General features: G+C 42.5%; 1 protein-coding gene across 16 annotated transcripts in view; it reads right to left on the reverse strand.

The window, feature by feature from the left end:
- ppfia1 (PTPRF interacting protein alpha 1) overlaps positions 1 to 14,295 on the reverse strand; it is a 61,219-nt gene that overhangs the window by 17,403 nt on the left and 29,521 nt on the right. For 4 of the 16 annotated variants that reach the window (XM_035525764.1, XM_035525760.1, XM_035525757.1 and 1 more), the window contains 14 exons: positions 13,907 to 14,057; positions 13,408 to 13,413; positions 12,882 to 13,105; positions 12,364 to 12,595; positions 11,334 to 11,363; positions 10,665 to 10,777; positions 10,129 to 10,301; positions 9,816 to 9,906; positions 8,961 to 8,972; positions 7,764 to 7,845; positions 7,233 to 7,433; positions 6,495 to 6,557; positions 6,012 to 6,038; positions 5,308 to 5,483 (listed from right to left, as the gene is read on the reverse strand). In XM_035525764.1, coding sequence (XP_035381657.1) covers positions 5,308 to 5,483; positions 6,012 to 6,038; positions 6,495 to 6,557; positions 7,233 to 7,433; positions 7,764 to 7,845; positions 8,961 to 8,972; positions 9,816 to 9,906; positions 10,129 to 10,301; positions 10,665 to 10,777; positions 11,334 to 11,363; positions 12,364 to 12,595; positions 12,882 to 13,105; positions 13,408 to 13,413; positions 13,907 to 14,057 — 1,581 coding nt within the window. The remainder of the gene's footprint in view (positions 1 to 5,307; positions 5,484 to 6,011; positions 6,039 to 6,494; positions 6,558 to 7,232; positions 7,434 to 7,763; positions 7,846 to 8,960; positions 8,973 to 9,815; positions 9,907 to 10,128; positions 10,302 to 10,664; positions 10,778 to 11,333; positions 11,364 to 12,363; positions 12,596 to 12,881; positions 13,106 to 13,407; positions 13,414 to 13,906; positions 14,058 to 14,295) is intronic. The other 12 variants (XM_035525765.1, XM_035525758.1, XM_035525772.1 and 9 more) reach the window with 10 other exon arrangements.

Genomic DNA, 14,295 nt, shown 5'->3' on the forward strand with positions numbered 1-14,295 from the left:
ATTAGCAGGTTTATCAGACCACTTATCAAAAAATCTAAACTTGGCCCATGTCAGCTGTCAAATTACAGTCCGAACTCAAACCTTCTATTTATTTCCAAGATCCTAGCTGTAGCTCAGCAGCTAAGCTCATATTTGAATCAGATACATGAAGTTTTTCAGTCAGATTTTAGGCCTAGTTATAGCATGGAGACAACACTAATTAATGTGGTTAATGACCTGTTGTCGGCTTTTGACCAGGGTTATGTCTCTTTGCTTATATTGCTAGATCTTAGTGCAGCATTTGACACTATAGATCACATTTTACTAGACAGACTCAAAAAATGTTGTTGGAATTAGGGGAATAGTCCTTTCCTGGTTTAAATCTTACCTAGCCGGACACTACCAGTTTATTAACATAAATGGAGACTTCTCAGCAGACTACAAGGTTAGCTATGGTGTCCCACAAGAATCTGCACTAGGGCCTTTGCTTTTTTCGTTATTTATGCTACCTCTAGGTGACATTATACATAAACACTGTGCTAGTTTCCACTGCTACACTGATGATACTCAGCTATATGTCTCAGCCAAACCAGGAGACATATATCATCTTGGTATTATTGACAAATGCATAAAGGACGTAAGACACTGGATGTTGAACTCTCTCTCACTTAATCCTGACAAATCAGTGGTGCTTCCATTAGGCCCAGAGACAGCTAGGTCCTCACTGTCTATTTACTCAATGAATCTCAATGATCTCCCAATCACATCTTCCTTTAACAGATCTTGGAGTTATTATGGATCTCTCATTCAAAGCTCATTTAAATAATATTTCTAGGACCGCCTTTCTCCAACTCAGGAACATTGCAGAGATTAGGAACATGCTCTCCTCACATGATGCAAAAAAGATAGTCCATGCATTTATCACTTCCAGATTGGACTACTGTAATGCATTACTACCTGGCTGTACCATTAAGTGCCTAAACAAGCTCCAGCTAGTTCAAAATGCAACAGCCACTGTTCTTACTAGAACGAGAAAATTTGATCACATCACTGCCATCTTAGCTAGTTTACATTGGCTCCCAGTAAAATTCCACATCGATTATAAAATACTTCTAATGACCAACAAAGCACTAAATGGTCTTGCCCCACAGTACCTTAGAAAACTCTTAGTATATTAAAATCCACCATGTCTGCTTAGAGCAAAAGGTGTAGGCTCTTTACTAGTATCAAGAATAAGAAAATCTGCCGCAAGGGGCAGAGCCTTTTCCTGTAAAGCTCCCACACTATGGAATAACCTTCCTGTAAATGTTTGAGACTCAGACACAGTCCCAATACTTAAGGCTAAGCTGAAAACTTATCTGTACAGTTAGGCATTTTATGAACTACTTCCCATCTGAGGTAAAGGTGTAGATCTAGGGGTTCATGGGCATTGAGAGTTATGGTAAACTGGGATGTTATGATGCTGTCACTTCACCTCTCTTTTATCATTCAAGTTTGCTGACTGAGAGCGGCAATGTGCTGATGTTCCAGGGTGCACTCATGCCTGTGTTTCCTTCTGGCTCTATCCTTGGACATGTGCACACCATCGGGTCAAGACTAGGACTAGAAAACCAGACTAGACATTAATTGCTTCTCTTAATTTTATTGTTATTTCTTTCTTTATTCCTTAAAATTGTTACTATTGTGGTGATTGCTGTTGGCCAGACAGGGATGGTTTGTGTCTTGGTTCCTCTCTGGTTCTAGAGACTGTTCAGCAGTCTCTTGGTTTTAGTCCTGCTCAATTAGTGTTTGGACATATGGTTAGAGGACCTCAAACTTTTGAAAGACAGATGGCTACAAAGCAATGATTATGAGAGTCCTTTTAAAGAATGGTTAGAGTCTGCTTGTGAACTAACTAAAAAGGTGTTAGCCACAGCACAATCAAAAATGAAAATATATGATGAACGAACTGTAGCAGTTTTATTTCAGATTCAAAGCAAACTTAAAAGAATCAGACCAAACTTGGGACAGAACATGTATAAACATTGGAGCGGCTTGTCAGAAGTGTAAAGAGCTACGGGACCTGAAAGGATTCAAAATGGATGCAGTTAGCTGCATATTTGACATACCTAGCTAATTACACCTGCTTGATTTATTTGCACTTTGATTTTTAAGGGAAAAAAAAAAAACAAAACAAAAAAACTACAAAGCCAAGATGATAACGCTTACAGTAACATTCCATAGCGTATTTCTCATTTTACTGTGATGTTGCAGTCAGGTTAACATTAGCTTGCTAAGACTACTGGTTAGTGCTGTTTATGTAAAAGTTGCAGAAAATATCTTGAATTGCTCAGTCATACAAGCTTGGTGTCTGTCTGTGCTCTTACAGTTAAATTTTGTCATAAGTGATTTATAGCTTATTTAGTGCTACTAACAGTCTGTAGCTCTTTTACCAAATGGACATTACTGCAGATTACTTCTCATGCCTACAAGATTTAATTCTGCTTGTTTATTGGCCAGCAATGTTGACATTTCACAATGTGCACAGCTAAAAAGGAGTTAGCCACAACACAATCGAAAATGAAAAGATATGATGAACGGACTGTAGCAGTTTTATTTCAGACAGCTGATGAGGTGTTGGTTTTCTTGCCTCATGTAAGGTCTTCATTGCAAATGAGATTTTCAGAAACATATATCATTATGAATAAGCTCAGTGAGATGGATTATGTGATGCAAACTTTGGACTGTATTGTCTCCAATACACTGTCATGGCTTTCGGCATGAAAAATGCACCTACTATGTTCCAGCAATTAATGAATAACATACTGAGTGGGATATCCAAGGATGAGGCTTATTTGGATGATGTACATTCGGCAACCTGGTTTGAACACTTAGTAACTCTTGAAACTGTTTTTAATTGCTTGCAGACCACTTCTCTTACACTTAAATTTAGCCAAGTGTGAATTTGGAAATGCCACAGTTGTTTTACAAGTTACCCACACGAGGGCAGACTATAAGAAAACCTGTGAGCTGCAGAGATAACTCATCGTTAATCAACACAGACGACCCGATTGGCCAATGGGACAAATCAACCTCTCTTTAAATGCCGGTGTCGCTTATGTGTTGGTGCCCATGGTTTCTTGGTCAGTAGTCGCTATGCGCACCACAGTAGACACAGTTCTGTAGGGCTCAGAGTTTGTACAATCACTGTCTGTTGTACGCTCTCCTTGAGATTGGGGTGTTGAATTTGAATGTACCCTTTTTCTGTCCCAGGTTCTTTCATTAGAGCCTTAGGAGTTAGTACTTCGCTGTCTAATTAGGTTCTTAGAGCCTTATGAGTGTATTTGAGCTTTAGAGGTTTTATGTGCAGGGCCTTGAGTGGTTAGATGTAATGCTTATCCATTAGGAGAAGCAGTCAGAAACATGGAGAATTGTGAATTTCTTTTTTTTTTTTTTTTAGGGAATTAAAGTTAGTGGTTGAGTTGGCTTTAGTACATTTTTTTTGTTTGCTGTGTTGGTGTAAAGGCCACCCTGAAGAAACACTCCTGTTATAAAAGAAAAGCCCTTATAGAGTGCATCTCTGAGTTGTTGTTTTTTTAATTTTGCACCCTTTTATGGTCCTAGAATTGGAGATCACAAAAGGTGTAGGTAATGGGGCCCTAAGAACTATGAATATTGTCTATGAAACATCTATATAATTTGCAGAAAAGGTGTTTTTGTTCAATTAACCACACACATGCCTGTATCCAACAAGTTTCCAAGTATTCTCTCTCAAACACCATTAAAACCATTAAAAACATTAGTTTAAAAATTACTCATACAGTTAGCATAAATAAATTCACTATTGTAGTTTAAAATATATATAAAAGCCTCATGTTCGTATTAATAATGGTAGATCCATTTTCTGAGAAATAACAAATGGTAGATCCATGTCCTGACAAATACTTTGTAAATTTACTAATAACTTAAAATGTTACCACACTGCCAAATTGCAGCAACATATATTGTCAGCATAAATTGATGTATTAACCTAACCCAGCAGTACTTGATTTAAATTCCATGTTTCACTCTTACATGAATTAAAGCAGCAGTAGGTAATCCATATAAAAATAACCTGTCATAATTGCTGAAACTGTCACTATATGCTGACAGTAGTGTATGAGACTACAGTAATACATGAGAGAGATATGTGCGGAAAATCAGGCTCTTCTGGCTCCTCCTAGTCCTCCTGATTCCATATACAACAATCCACCATGCCCGAATCAAAACAACCAAATCAGAGCCATGAGGAGTGTCTGGAGGCTTGTGAATCACTGCATGCTCTCACTCAGTCAAGAGCAGTCAGTGAGGGGCTTCAGGAACTTTGCAAAAGCAATGGTGGATAAACAACCACCATCAGTGTAAAAAAAAAACAAAAAAACAAACAAAAAAAAACAAAACAAAAAAAAAAACTATCCATCTCTCCTTTGGCAATAAAAGCTTACACTCCAAAGATAAGTACACAGATGACGCTAAATGAAGTAAAGCAAACCGAAAAGAATCAGACCAAACTTGGGACAAAACATGTATAAACATGGGAGCGGCTTGTCAGAAGTGGAAAGAGCTACGGGACCTGAAAGGATTCAAAATGGATGCAGTTAGCTGCATATTTGACATACCTAGCTAATTACACCTGCTTGATTTATTTGCACTTTGATTTTTAAGGAAAAAAAAAAATACAAAGCCAAGATGATAACACTTAAAGTAACATTCCATAGCGCATTTCTCATTTTACTGTGATGTTGCAGTCAGGTTAACATTAGCTTGCTAAGACTACTGGTTAGCGCTGTTTATGTAAAAGTTGCAGAAAATATCTTGAATTGCTCAGTCATACAAGCTTGGTGTCTGTCTGTGCTCTTACAGTTTTGTCATAAGTGATTTATAGCTTATTTAGCACTACTAACAGCTTCTGTTATCATATATCCCAAGTACTGAAAATAAGGGATTGTAATTCTTTTACCAAATAGATATTACTGCAGATTAGGTCTCATGCCTACAAGATTTATTTCTGCTTGTTAATTGGCCAGCAATTTCACAATGTGCACAGCAGTCTCCTATGTAGGGTGGGGCTTTGGAAGTGGGGCAGTATTCATTTTAAATCCAAGTTCACGCTCTTAATCATACCATTTGCAGCGTTAACATCAGCTATAAAGGGACCGCGCCTACTGAATATACTGTAGCCTGGAGTACTTTTGCAAGAAGCAAACTGGAATTCTATTACCAAAGGAAAGAACAAATATCCCAAATTCAACGTGCTGAGGGAAGCTTTAGCATCCTAGCACAGGACATGGCACCATTAGAGTATTCTACCTGTGGAAGCTGTCCACCATTTTGAGCTGTCCACGGAGGTCCTTCTTGGTGAGGTGGTCAAGCATTCTGGCATCCACCAGAGACTCCATGAAGTAACTGCGGTACTGGGGCAGGCCCAGACTGGGAAGCCACTCGTTTCCAATCCACTCATGGTTCATGTCGCCATAGGCCAGGGTCTACACACAACACATAAATCATGCTTTTTGTTGTTTCTGGTAAAAAAAGTTTTGAGGAAATTCTTTTATCAAAGCAAATGTGTGGATTGATTAAATTTTTTAATTTTTTTTGCAAAGCAGCCTTTTAGTCTGTTTTTTTATCAAGGCAGACAATTAACGCCATCATAGCAATCTGACTGACCGTGCCAACAGATTTGCATTAGTTATATACCTACATAATTTGAAGAAAAAAAATTATTAAAAAGGTAGTTTACAATATGCCAGGACAGATCACAACCACTTTTAAACCTACATCCCAACCTAGGTCCTCAATATATTTTAATATACATGATTATAAATTATATCCATAATTAAATTAAAACAATTATTGCAGCAGTTGTAGATTAAATAAAGAATAATAAGGCAGGAGAAGTAATACTAATACCGAAAAACAATTAGTTCATTGTAGCAAAAAGAAACATTTTCTGATTGTGTTCTGATTTTTAAACAGATTGAAACAGCAAAAGATGGAGAGACAGAGATGCAAACCTGGGCCCAGCTACCCTCGTCATCCTCCTGGAGTTAGCAATGTTAGCGTTAGCATGAGGGAGATCCAGAGAGGGTCGTTAGTGAAGCATTAGCAGTGGTTAACATAACTTTGTGAGGCAGTGGAAAAGTACAGACAGTGCTATACAAAAAAATACCACAACACTCAATACCTGCAGCAGTCAAGTATGGACTTAGAACAGTAACAAAAGTATTTACTTTAACTATAGTTCTAGTTGTACATGTTCAAAAATACACACATACACACACACACACACAATGTAGACATAGAAGAACAATACTGTACACTACAAAAGGACTCAATATTCAATGAACAAAAACCAAAACAATTAAAAAAAAATAATAAAAAAATTTAAAAAATAAAAAAAACACACACACCACAAACAGAGAGAGGCAAACGGAAACGTGTAATGGGAGTGGCTACCAGTGAACCCAGCCGCATGGCGGGTAGATCAGGTGACTAACCGTGGGGGGCGTGGCTGCAAGATTCTCCATCTCCTCATGTGTAACCCAAACATTGCCCGTGGACTAATCCCGCCCGATCACATGACCCACCGGCGCGCAGCCAGCCACAATCACGTGGCCCGTGGTGAAGCACAATTCCGTGAGTGACAAGTGAAAATGATTGGAGAGAAGGATGAGGACAGAGGAGAGAAGGATGAGTAAAAGAAGAGATCAGTTTTGCAGGGCGGAAACAGCTGTTAAGCACCAGGCATTCAGATCAATAGTAAATCCACGTAATGACCAGCAAAAAAAAAAAAGGGGGGGGGGGGGTCACCGGTGTTCAGTCCTGCTGGTGGATTTGTTAGTGCGAGTGAGGAAGGTAAGGGGCATGCTCCAATCAGAGGGAGTGAGGGAGTGTGCAAGACTGGACACTACGACAATCCTTTAACAAAATCATGCTACTGAGCCTGATCTGGCAATAGTAGTTAAATCAAATAACAAATAAGCATCAGCACTAAAGTAAATTATCTTTTCATATCTGTCAGTACTAGAATGTATATGAATAAAGAAATATGACAGGCTGATCTAGAAATAGACTGTCTTATCCTGTCATGTCAGGGTGTAGTGGTACATAACTGAAAACAAAAGTGCATCCATTCTAAAGTGACGTAATAATACAGCAAATATAAGTCAATAAAATATAGGTGCGCATTTGTTCGTGCATGCGCGCGTGCGTGCGGCCACACAGGCACCACCTACCGTTCTGGAAGTAGCAGGTGCTGAAGGGCTGGTCAGGGACATGATCTCTTGGATTGCGAGGCGCAGCTTGAGCCGGTGCAAGGGGTTGCTGATGCCGATCTCCCGCTGGATCTCCGTGTCAGACAGGGCAGACATGATGGCACCACTCTTCACATTGGCACGGCAGGCTGCCACGTACCAGGCCGGCATGCCCACCCACAGCTGCGCAGCCACACAAGGGTCAGGGGCTTGCACAAATCACTCTTACTAATCACTGCTATCATGTGGGTCATTAAACTTCATCGCTGTCATTAAACTTCAATCGCTGTAGCTGCTCAAATTTCATGAGCAGACCCAATAAACAGGTGCACAGTGTTCTGTATCGACAGGGAGAGCAGGTCATCTGGGGAACATCCCACAGTAAAAGCACTGACCTTTTACTACTGATACCCACTGATTCTTAGATTGGTCCCCACAAAAGCAGCCCATAAGAATAGTGTGCCTCATCCAAAGCAGACAGCAGGAGGAGTAGAGTGCATTTGTGGGTCATACCTCCAGCCAGACAACTACAGTAGGACCATCCCACTGGGCGAAGGGCAGGCCCTGTCTTCGGGCCTCCTCCAGCAGCTCATGCCTGCAAATGCAGGGAAGAGGGTCAGAAAGACACACATCTCTTACCCCGTACACAGGCAGAAACACACACGCACATATATACGCGCTTGCACACACACACACCCCCAAAACCAGAGCATCAGACCCAGTGCACAATCACACCACACAGATTAAAGCCCTCCTGCAGAACACAATACACCAAAAGACATTTTCACACATGCTGATGCAGAAGTTTGATGGTTTTACAGGCACTGAAAACACATCTTCCAGGTAGAAACATGCATCACAAGCATCCCCACACTAGAAGCCCTCACACATGAAAAAAGGAGAGAGAGAGAGAGAGAGAGAGAGAGAGAGAGAGAGAGAGAGAATTTGGACAGTTCAGATCATCAGAAAGAGTCATTCCATAACTCAGATCAGTAGAGTCATAACATCCAGCTGAAGTGAAACTGAAAACCACCTGACAATGATCAATTCAGTGTCATTGTAAAATCAATGTCTGCAGTATCCTAACTAAATCCTAACCTCTATCTCTAATATACCAAATCATAACATTTCAGATTTTTTTTTTAAATTTAGGCTTTCATTGAGTAATAAATAGACAAGATCAGTTTGCTCCAAGATGTTGTCATTTTCCCAAGGAAACTGCTTGATGTGAATGCACAGAGTAACCATTGGCAGACATTATGATGTGGAATATAGGCTCATACTGACCGAACTCACACACATGACCTTAATAAATGAATATTTGATAATGGAAAATGATATTATTTGATATATATTTTCCTTTGAGCTCTACACACACACAAACAATTTCAATAATGTTTACAAATGATTAGTGAGTAACAGGTGACAGCAGTACCAGCTGTAGCCACTAGATGGTCTCATTCTTCCTTTTGAGATCTTGCCGCTACTATCTAACCTGCTGAGTTCTAGCGCTTTAACGTCAGGTGAATGCAGGGCTCCCTGTGTGAGTAATAGCTGCATATAAAGGTGTAGTGCAGTGTAGCGTGGGTTAGTATGGGCAGAGCAGGCACTCGGGAGCGGCCGTGGGTGGTGTGCGGGAGGTGTTTCATGCCAACCATGCTCTACTCAGTCTGAACTAAGGTGAAGCGAAAGCAAAATGAAGCCACTTACCCTGTTTTTGGACTACAAATGACATGAAGAAAGGAATGGAATAAGAGGAAAAAACAAACAAACAAAAACAAAAATCAGCCAACTAAAGAGTGATGTGGAGGGGGAAAAAAAGGTGTTACGCTCTGCGTACAGTCAGCTCTATACAGGTGGGAAGTGCCGCAACTTCCATCCACTGAACACAATTACTGCACCTGCTGCTACGTGAAATATATGCTTGAAATAACATTTTAAAAAATGATATGAAGTGGGACCCCAGAAATAAAAATGGATTAATCTAAAATTAAATGAACCATGGATTTTTTTTTTTTTTTAAAGTAACAAATGAATGGTGAATGCATATGAATGCATTTGAGCAGTGAATGCATGCAAACACTGTCCCTGATGAGCAGCCATGATTACCATTTTCTGTTTGCTTGCTCATACTCACGCCAGCTGCCCTCATACTACAGATGTTTATGTTTTAAAAGCCAATGGGAAGACAAAAGGCCTGAGAGCAAGACTGTGTAGCGGGCTAAAGCCTGGTGCAGGGCGTGCTGAAAGGGGCGGGGTCGGGAGACTCAACATGCCTGTGATGCCAATGCAGACTGAGCGAGTCATTGGTACTGAGTGCCACTGGGTGTCAGGGAGGCTTGTAAACACAGCCAACATGTGTCTCTAGGGGGCACAAACAGTGAGGCTTTGAGCTAGGCATGTCTCAAACATCCACAACCCTGCAGAGTGCAGCACACTGCCCAGTTGACATGCAGAGTGATGGGTTCCTCTGTACGAAGGCCTAAGGGCACCAACGGCCTGCGCTTTGCCAATCACGGGTGGTGTAATCCTTGTGGAGGGGCCGGACAGAGGGCATTAACCTACTTCTTCTGCAGCTTCCTGTTCTTCTCGCCAGGGCCGCCGAGCTTGCTGAGCACCATGGGATCCTGGGAGCCCTCTGCCTCCGGCGTGCCTGCTGCAAGGACATCAAAAACGATTAGAATTGTTTCAAAAGCGAGGATCATCGGGACCGTTAATACTCGGAAAATTAATTAAGCGTGACTTTAACGAGTTGAGAACATGAATGGTTATGTCGGACCAGAAGAGTGACAAATCAAGACTGCACTGGCTTTAGCAAATCCTACATCTACTTGATCAAAGGCTGAGGATTAAAGATGGAGAAGGGGGAAACAGGAACCTTGACTGAAGGACTCTTTGACCGGGGGCCCCGGTCGGCCCTTGTCTTTCTTGCCGAACAAGCGCCCAATGGATGACTTGATGCTCTTTTTCTTGGCGGCTTTGTTGAGCGAGTCCTGACTGCTGTTGCTGCTACTGGGGTTGCTGCCTTGACCGTCTTGCAGGGCTGCAGGGCTGTGGAACAAACAACCATGCTGAGCTACCATCAGGGACAATGAAATCTAGAAATGCCATCAGATATTAAAACAGTACAAAGACGTACACAAGGATATATCACAAGAATGACCATCATTTGGTAAATTAACACTGTAATTATGTGCAAATGTCAAAAACATGGTTTTATTAGTACATTTTTTTAAATGGTTTTATTTATGCGTCATTTAGAAGCTTAATTTTCACAACTGAAATGTTGGTGGCTTGGCATTGTTGGCAGTTAACATCTTAAGCACATTAGATATTTATAACACGTGATTTTAAAATGCTGTTTGGGCCTTTGTCTTCCAGGAAGCCTTGAACTGCATCAGGCTAAGAACTTGCCTCCGGATGTCTTCGTGGCTGGCAGCATGTCCTCCTCGGCTGAGCCTCACGGAGCGAGGGGTGGATGGCGGAGACGTCTCGCACCTGATGGTCGCTTTGTCATCTTGCACAGGCTGTGTGTAAACGAGACGCATTAGCAAAGTGAAAGCTAAATGGCCCCAGGCCCCAGGCCTCTCTACAGAGCCATGCTCACAGCTGGAGAAACAAAACTAGCCTGTTTGTTTTAATTACAGCACCAAGTTCAGTAATGGGTAGCTGTGCGTTTGAGGATGCGTGGTATAAGAAACGAGCGATCAGTTTCCAAACACCGCTCAGCAGACAATTACATCAGACTTGCAAAACGTCAAGAGAAATTGATGAATGTGGTGGAAAAACCAAAATTGCACTCTTTGAAATTTATACGTTTAGACATGGCACAGCTGACTGGAAAGAACACACTTCACATTTAAAATACACAAACTCTGAGCTAACACATATAGGCAGATAAAGGTCTAAAATATAAGAATTTCTTTCCTATTAAATTATAAGAAATGACTTGTATGTGTAATGAACCAACATCAGTCGTTTCTGCCAAAAACGCAATGCTAAAAATATGCTGAGAAGCTGTGAGGAGGAAGGAGCATGGGGGGCACACATGGGCCCGAAACCACACCAGTCCCTCCACATTACCTTCCTACGATGCTTCCGCAAGTCGCTAGGCTGTGGGGAAGCGTGCGGCACAAGCGAAGGGAAAGAAACAGAGCAAGAGTTAGTGGCACAGCAAACACACAAAATCAGAAAGCAGAGAACTCTGGCTGTAGACTCACACTGAGAAGGAAAAACACATCGCCCACCCCACCCACCCGCCGCCCCAAAGAGGAAGAGTGATGTGAGGTCAGCAAACGTTGAAGGAAGAAGGGTGAGATGAAAGCAGTAAAAAAAACCCCAAAAAAAACCAAAAAAAAACCACACACAACACAACACAACAAACAGGCAGGACAGGAAGTGAAGGACATCTCCCTGGAGAAGGTCCCCTCTCACTCTGAGGCTATACACTCAACCACATAGAATACCAGTCTGAATGACAAGCTCTAAATGCAATAACATTTTATAAATGAACATGAAATAAGGTTTGAATATGCTCAAAGCAGCCAAGTGCAGCTGTTTACTTTCTATTCCTCTTCGAATACATCTCTGGGCTGCTATTTCCAGAGTAAACAGTCATTAAGAGTGGCACAATTTTTCAGAAGGCCTAATTGCTCATTTCCTCTTTAACCCCCCCCAAAAAAAGCAGAGCATGGCGAAGCAGGCAGGAGTGGCTCCCTCAGGGAAGCAGCCTGCGTGAGCACAACCTCAGGAGTGGGAGGGCCAAAGTGGGAGGCAAGCGTGGTCACCTGCACCGTGAGTGGAGCACAATTAAACAGGGGGGCAGGGTTAGCGGCAGGGTACAGCTGGTAAGCTACGGTCTGATGGGAGAGCGAGCTCTGGATCATGTACGGGTCATAGCAGTATTGCTGGGACACACAGACAACAAGAGTTGGTTACTACATGAAGCCTGCAGCAACTACAACAAATCACACACACACAATGCTTACTGAGCTTGAGTTAGTAACACTCACAGACACACCCAGACATGACAAATTAAACTATGTCGATGGTCTTCATATAGATGAAAAGTACAAACATAGTGCATGCAACGGGAAGGTTGGGGGGCACTTACCAGGGTCATGACCCCCATGCGGTCAACCTCCCTGCTGGGACTGCGTGGAGCCCGGCGAGGGGTGGAGTGCCCCGAGCCTGGGGGGGAGGAGCCAGAGTGGGAGGAGCCTGGGAAGGAAGGTGGGATGGAGCCCATGGAGCGGAAGCGAGTGGTGAGGCTGTCACCGCTGCCCACCCGCGACTCAATCTCCTCGGCACGGAGAGCCGTGCTCTCCTTCTCCTCCTGGATCATTCTGAGCAGAGAGGATGATCACGTTTGTACTTACACACCCACACCTACACCCACACCCACACCCACCTCCTCAAACATAATGTTTATGATGTTGTGGAGGAGTGACATTTTCATGTGGTGCTGACATCCCATGTATCAAATAATTGCCTTTTTCTATTTTATTAAACAGAATGCAAGTTCTCTTGAGGTGGCTGTAACACATTGCTGAGGCTGTACCAGCCGGCTCTGCAGCCTATGTCTAAAGCTCACAGAGCACTCCCTCCGAGCCCACGGCATTCAGACGCCACCTGATCTCGTTGTTGATGGCATCCAGCTGTTCCTGGAGCATAAGGGCGAGGGTTTGTGCGTCAGCCTGTCCAGCAGGGGACAGCAGGTCCACCGAGCTGAAGATGGTCTCTCGGTCATCCTCCACGTCTGAGACATCCACGTCGCTTTCAAAGGCATAGGCAACTTTGGCCAGAACGTTGGCCTGCTGCACCCGTTCCCACTCCTGCTCATTCAGAGTCTGTACCTACAAAGAGGCGGCGCTAGAATTATCATTCTACCTGATGATAATCTTATTTCTTTGCTTGTAACAAATATGCATGCTAGCTATATTTTATTTTCCCCCAATGTTAGACATTGTGCTGTCTCATCTTTGCTACAAAGTACAGTAGGTTTTCACATCTGTTCTGGTATAGCGTATACATTAAGCTCGATGTGTGCAGAGTGATAAACGAGGCCGGGCTTCACTAGCCAGAAGCTATGAGGGAAACAACTACAGTCCGTAGCAAGGTTACATGCAGCCAACCATACCACTGCCACACCACTTACATGCCTCTGAAGTCCACAGAGGGCGCAGAGAGAGAGAGCGAATGGAAAGAGAGAGAACATCTGTGAAATCTGACAGTGCTTTGAATTAATCCAGGCAGCAGCATTAAATAATTCAATTGAGAGGGGAAAAAGTACAACTGTTCACTTTCTATGAAAATGAATTCAAGCATCAAATGATCAGTCAATTTTTCAAATATTTTTGGGTCATACTTGTTTTTACACATTGTTTCCACAATAGTAGGATTAAAGAAGAGTTTGGAAAAAAGTCTTAAATGAGACACATGTTCTTGATTAGCAAGTGTTCAGGGCAAGTGCTAACTTAACCTGTGCTGAGACTAAAGAGCATCTTTAGTCCCCACTTGCAATGACTGCAACCTGTAAGGGATACCGAGTGCGCAATTTAGGCTGACTAATTTTAACCTGAGAGCAGTAAACCAAACGCATGTCTGATGCTAGCAAAAACCAGATGTGGGTAATTAAGTGGGTCAGGTGTGCTTACCTTGCAGGGTTCGTCACGCAGAGCAGCAGCCCGCCCCTTCTGGGGCCGCCTGAGCACCAGGGCACCGCCATAGTGGTCTGAATGGCTGTCCATCATAGAGGACGCAGACACTGGGTACCTGAAGTCTGGGGTACTGTCCATGTGAGGCCGCCTACCAGCAAACAGTATGGCAAACAGACTAGTTGAAAGTGATGACAGCATAACAGTACTAGCAAGAGTCTTTTCAGATGGGCAAGCAAATAGTCCACCAAATGGTAGGTTTTAATGAAGCCATTTTGGGTTAAACAGAAATCATCCTGAGAGAAGTCTTCAAAGCTGCATCTTCCTGTTGTTTTTTAATTCACTTTCATCTACCAGATCTACTTTTTTTTTTTTTTTTTGCTGATACA

Source organism: Electrophorus electricus, chromosome 4 (assembly GCF_013358815.1).
Source record: "Electrophorus electricus isolate fEleEle1 chromosome 4, fEleEle1.pri, whole genome shotgun sequence".
Taxonomy (NCBI): Eukaryota; Metazoa; Chordata; class Actinopteri; order Gymnotiformes; family Gymnotidae; genus Electrophorus; species Electrophorus electricus.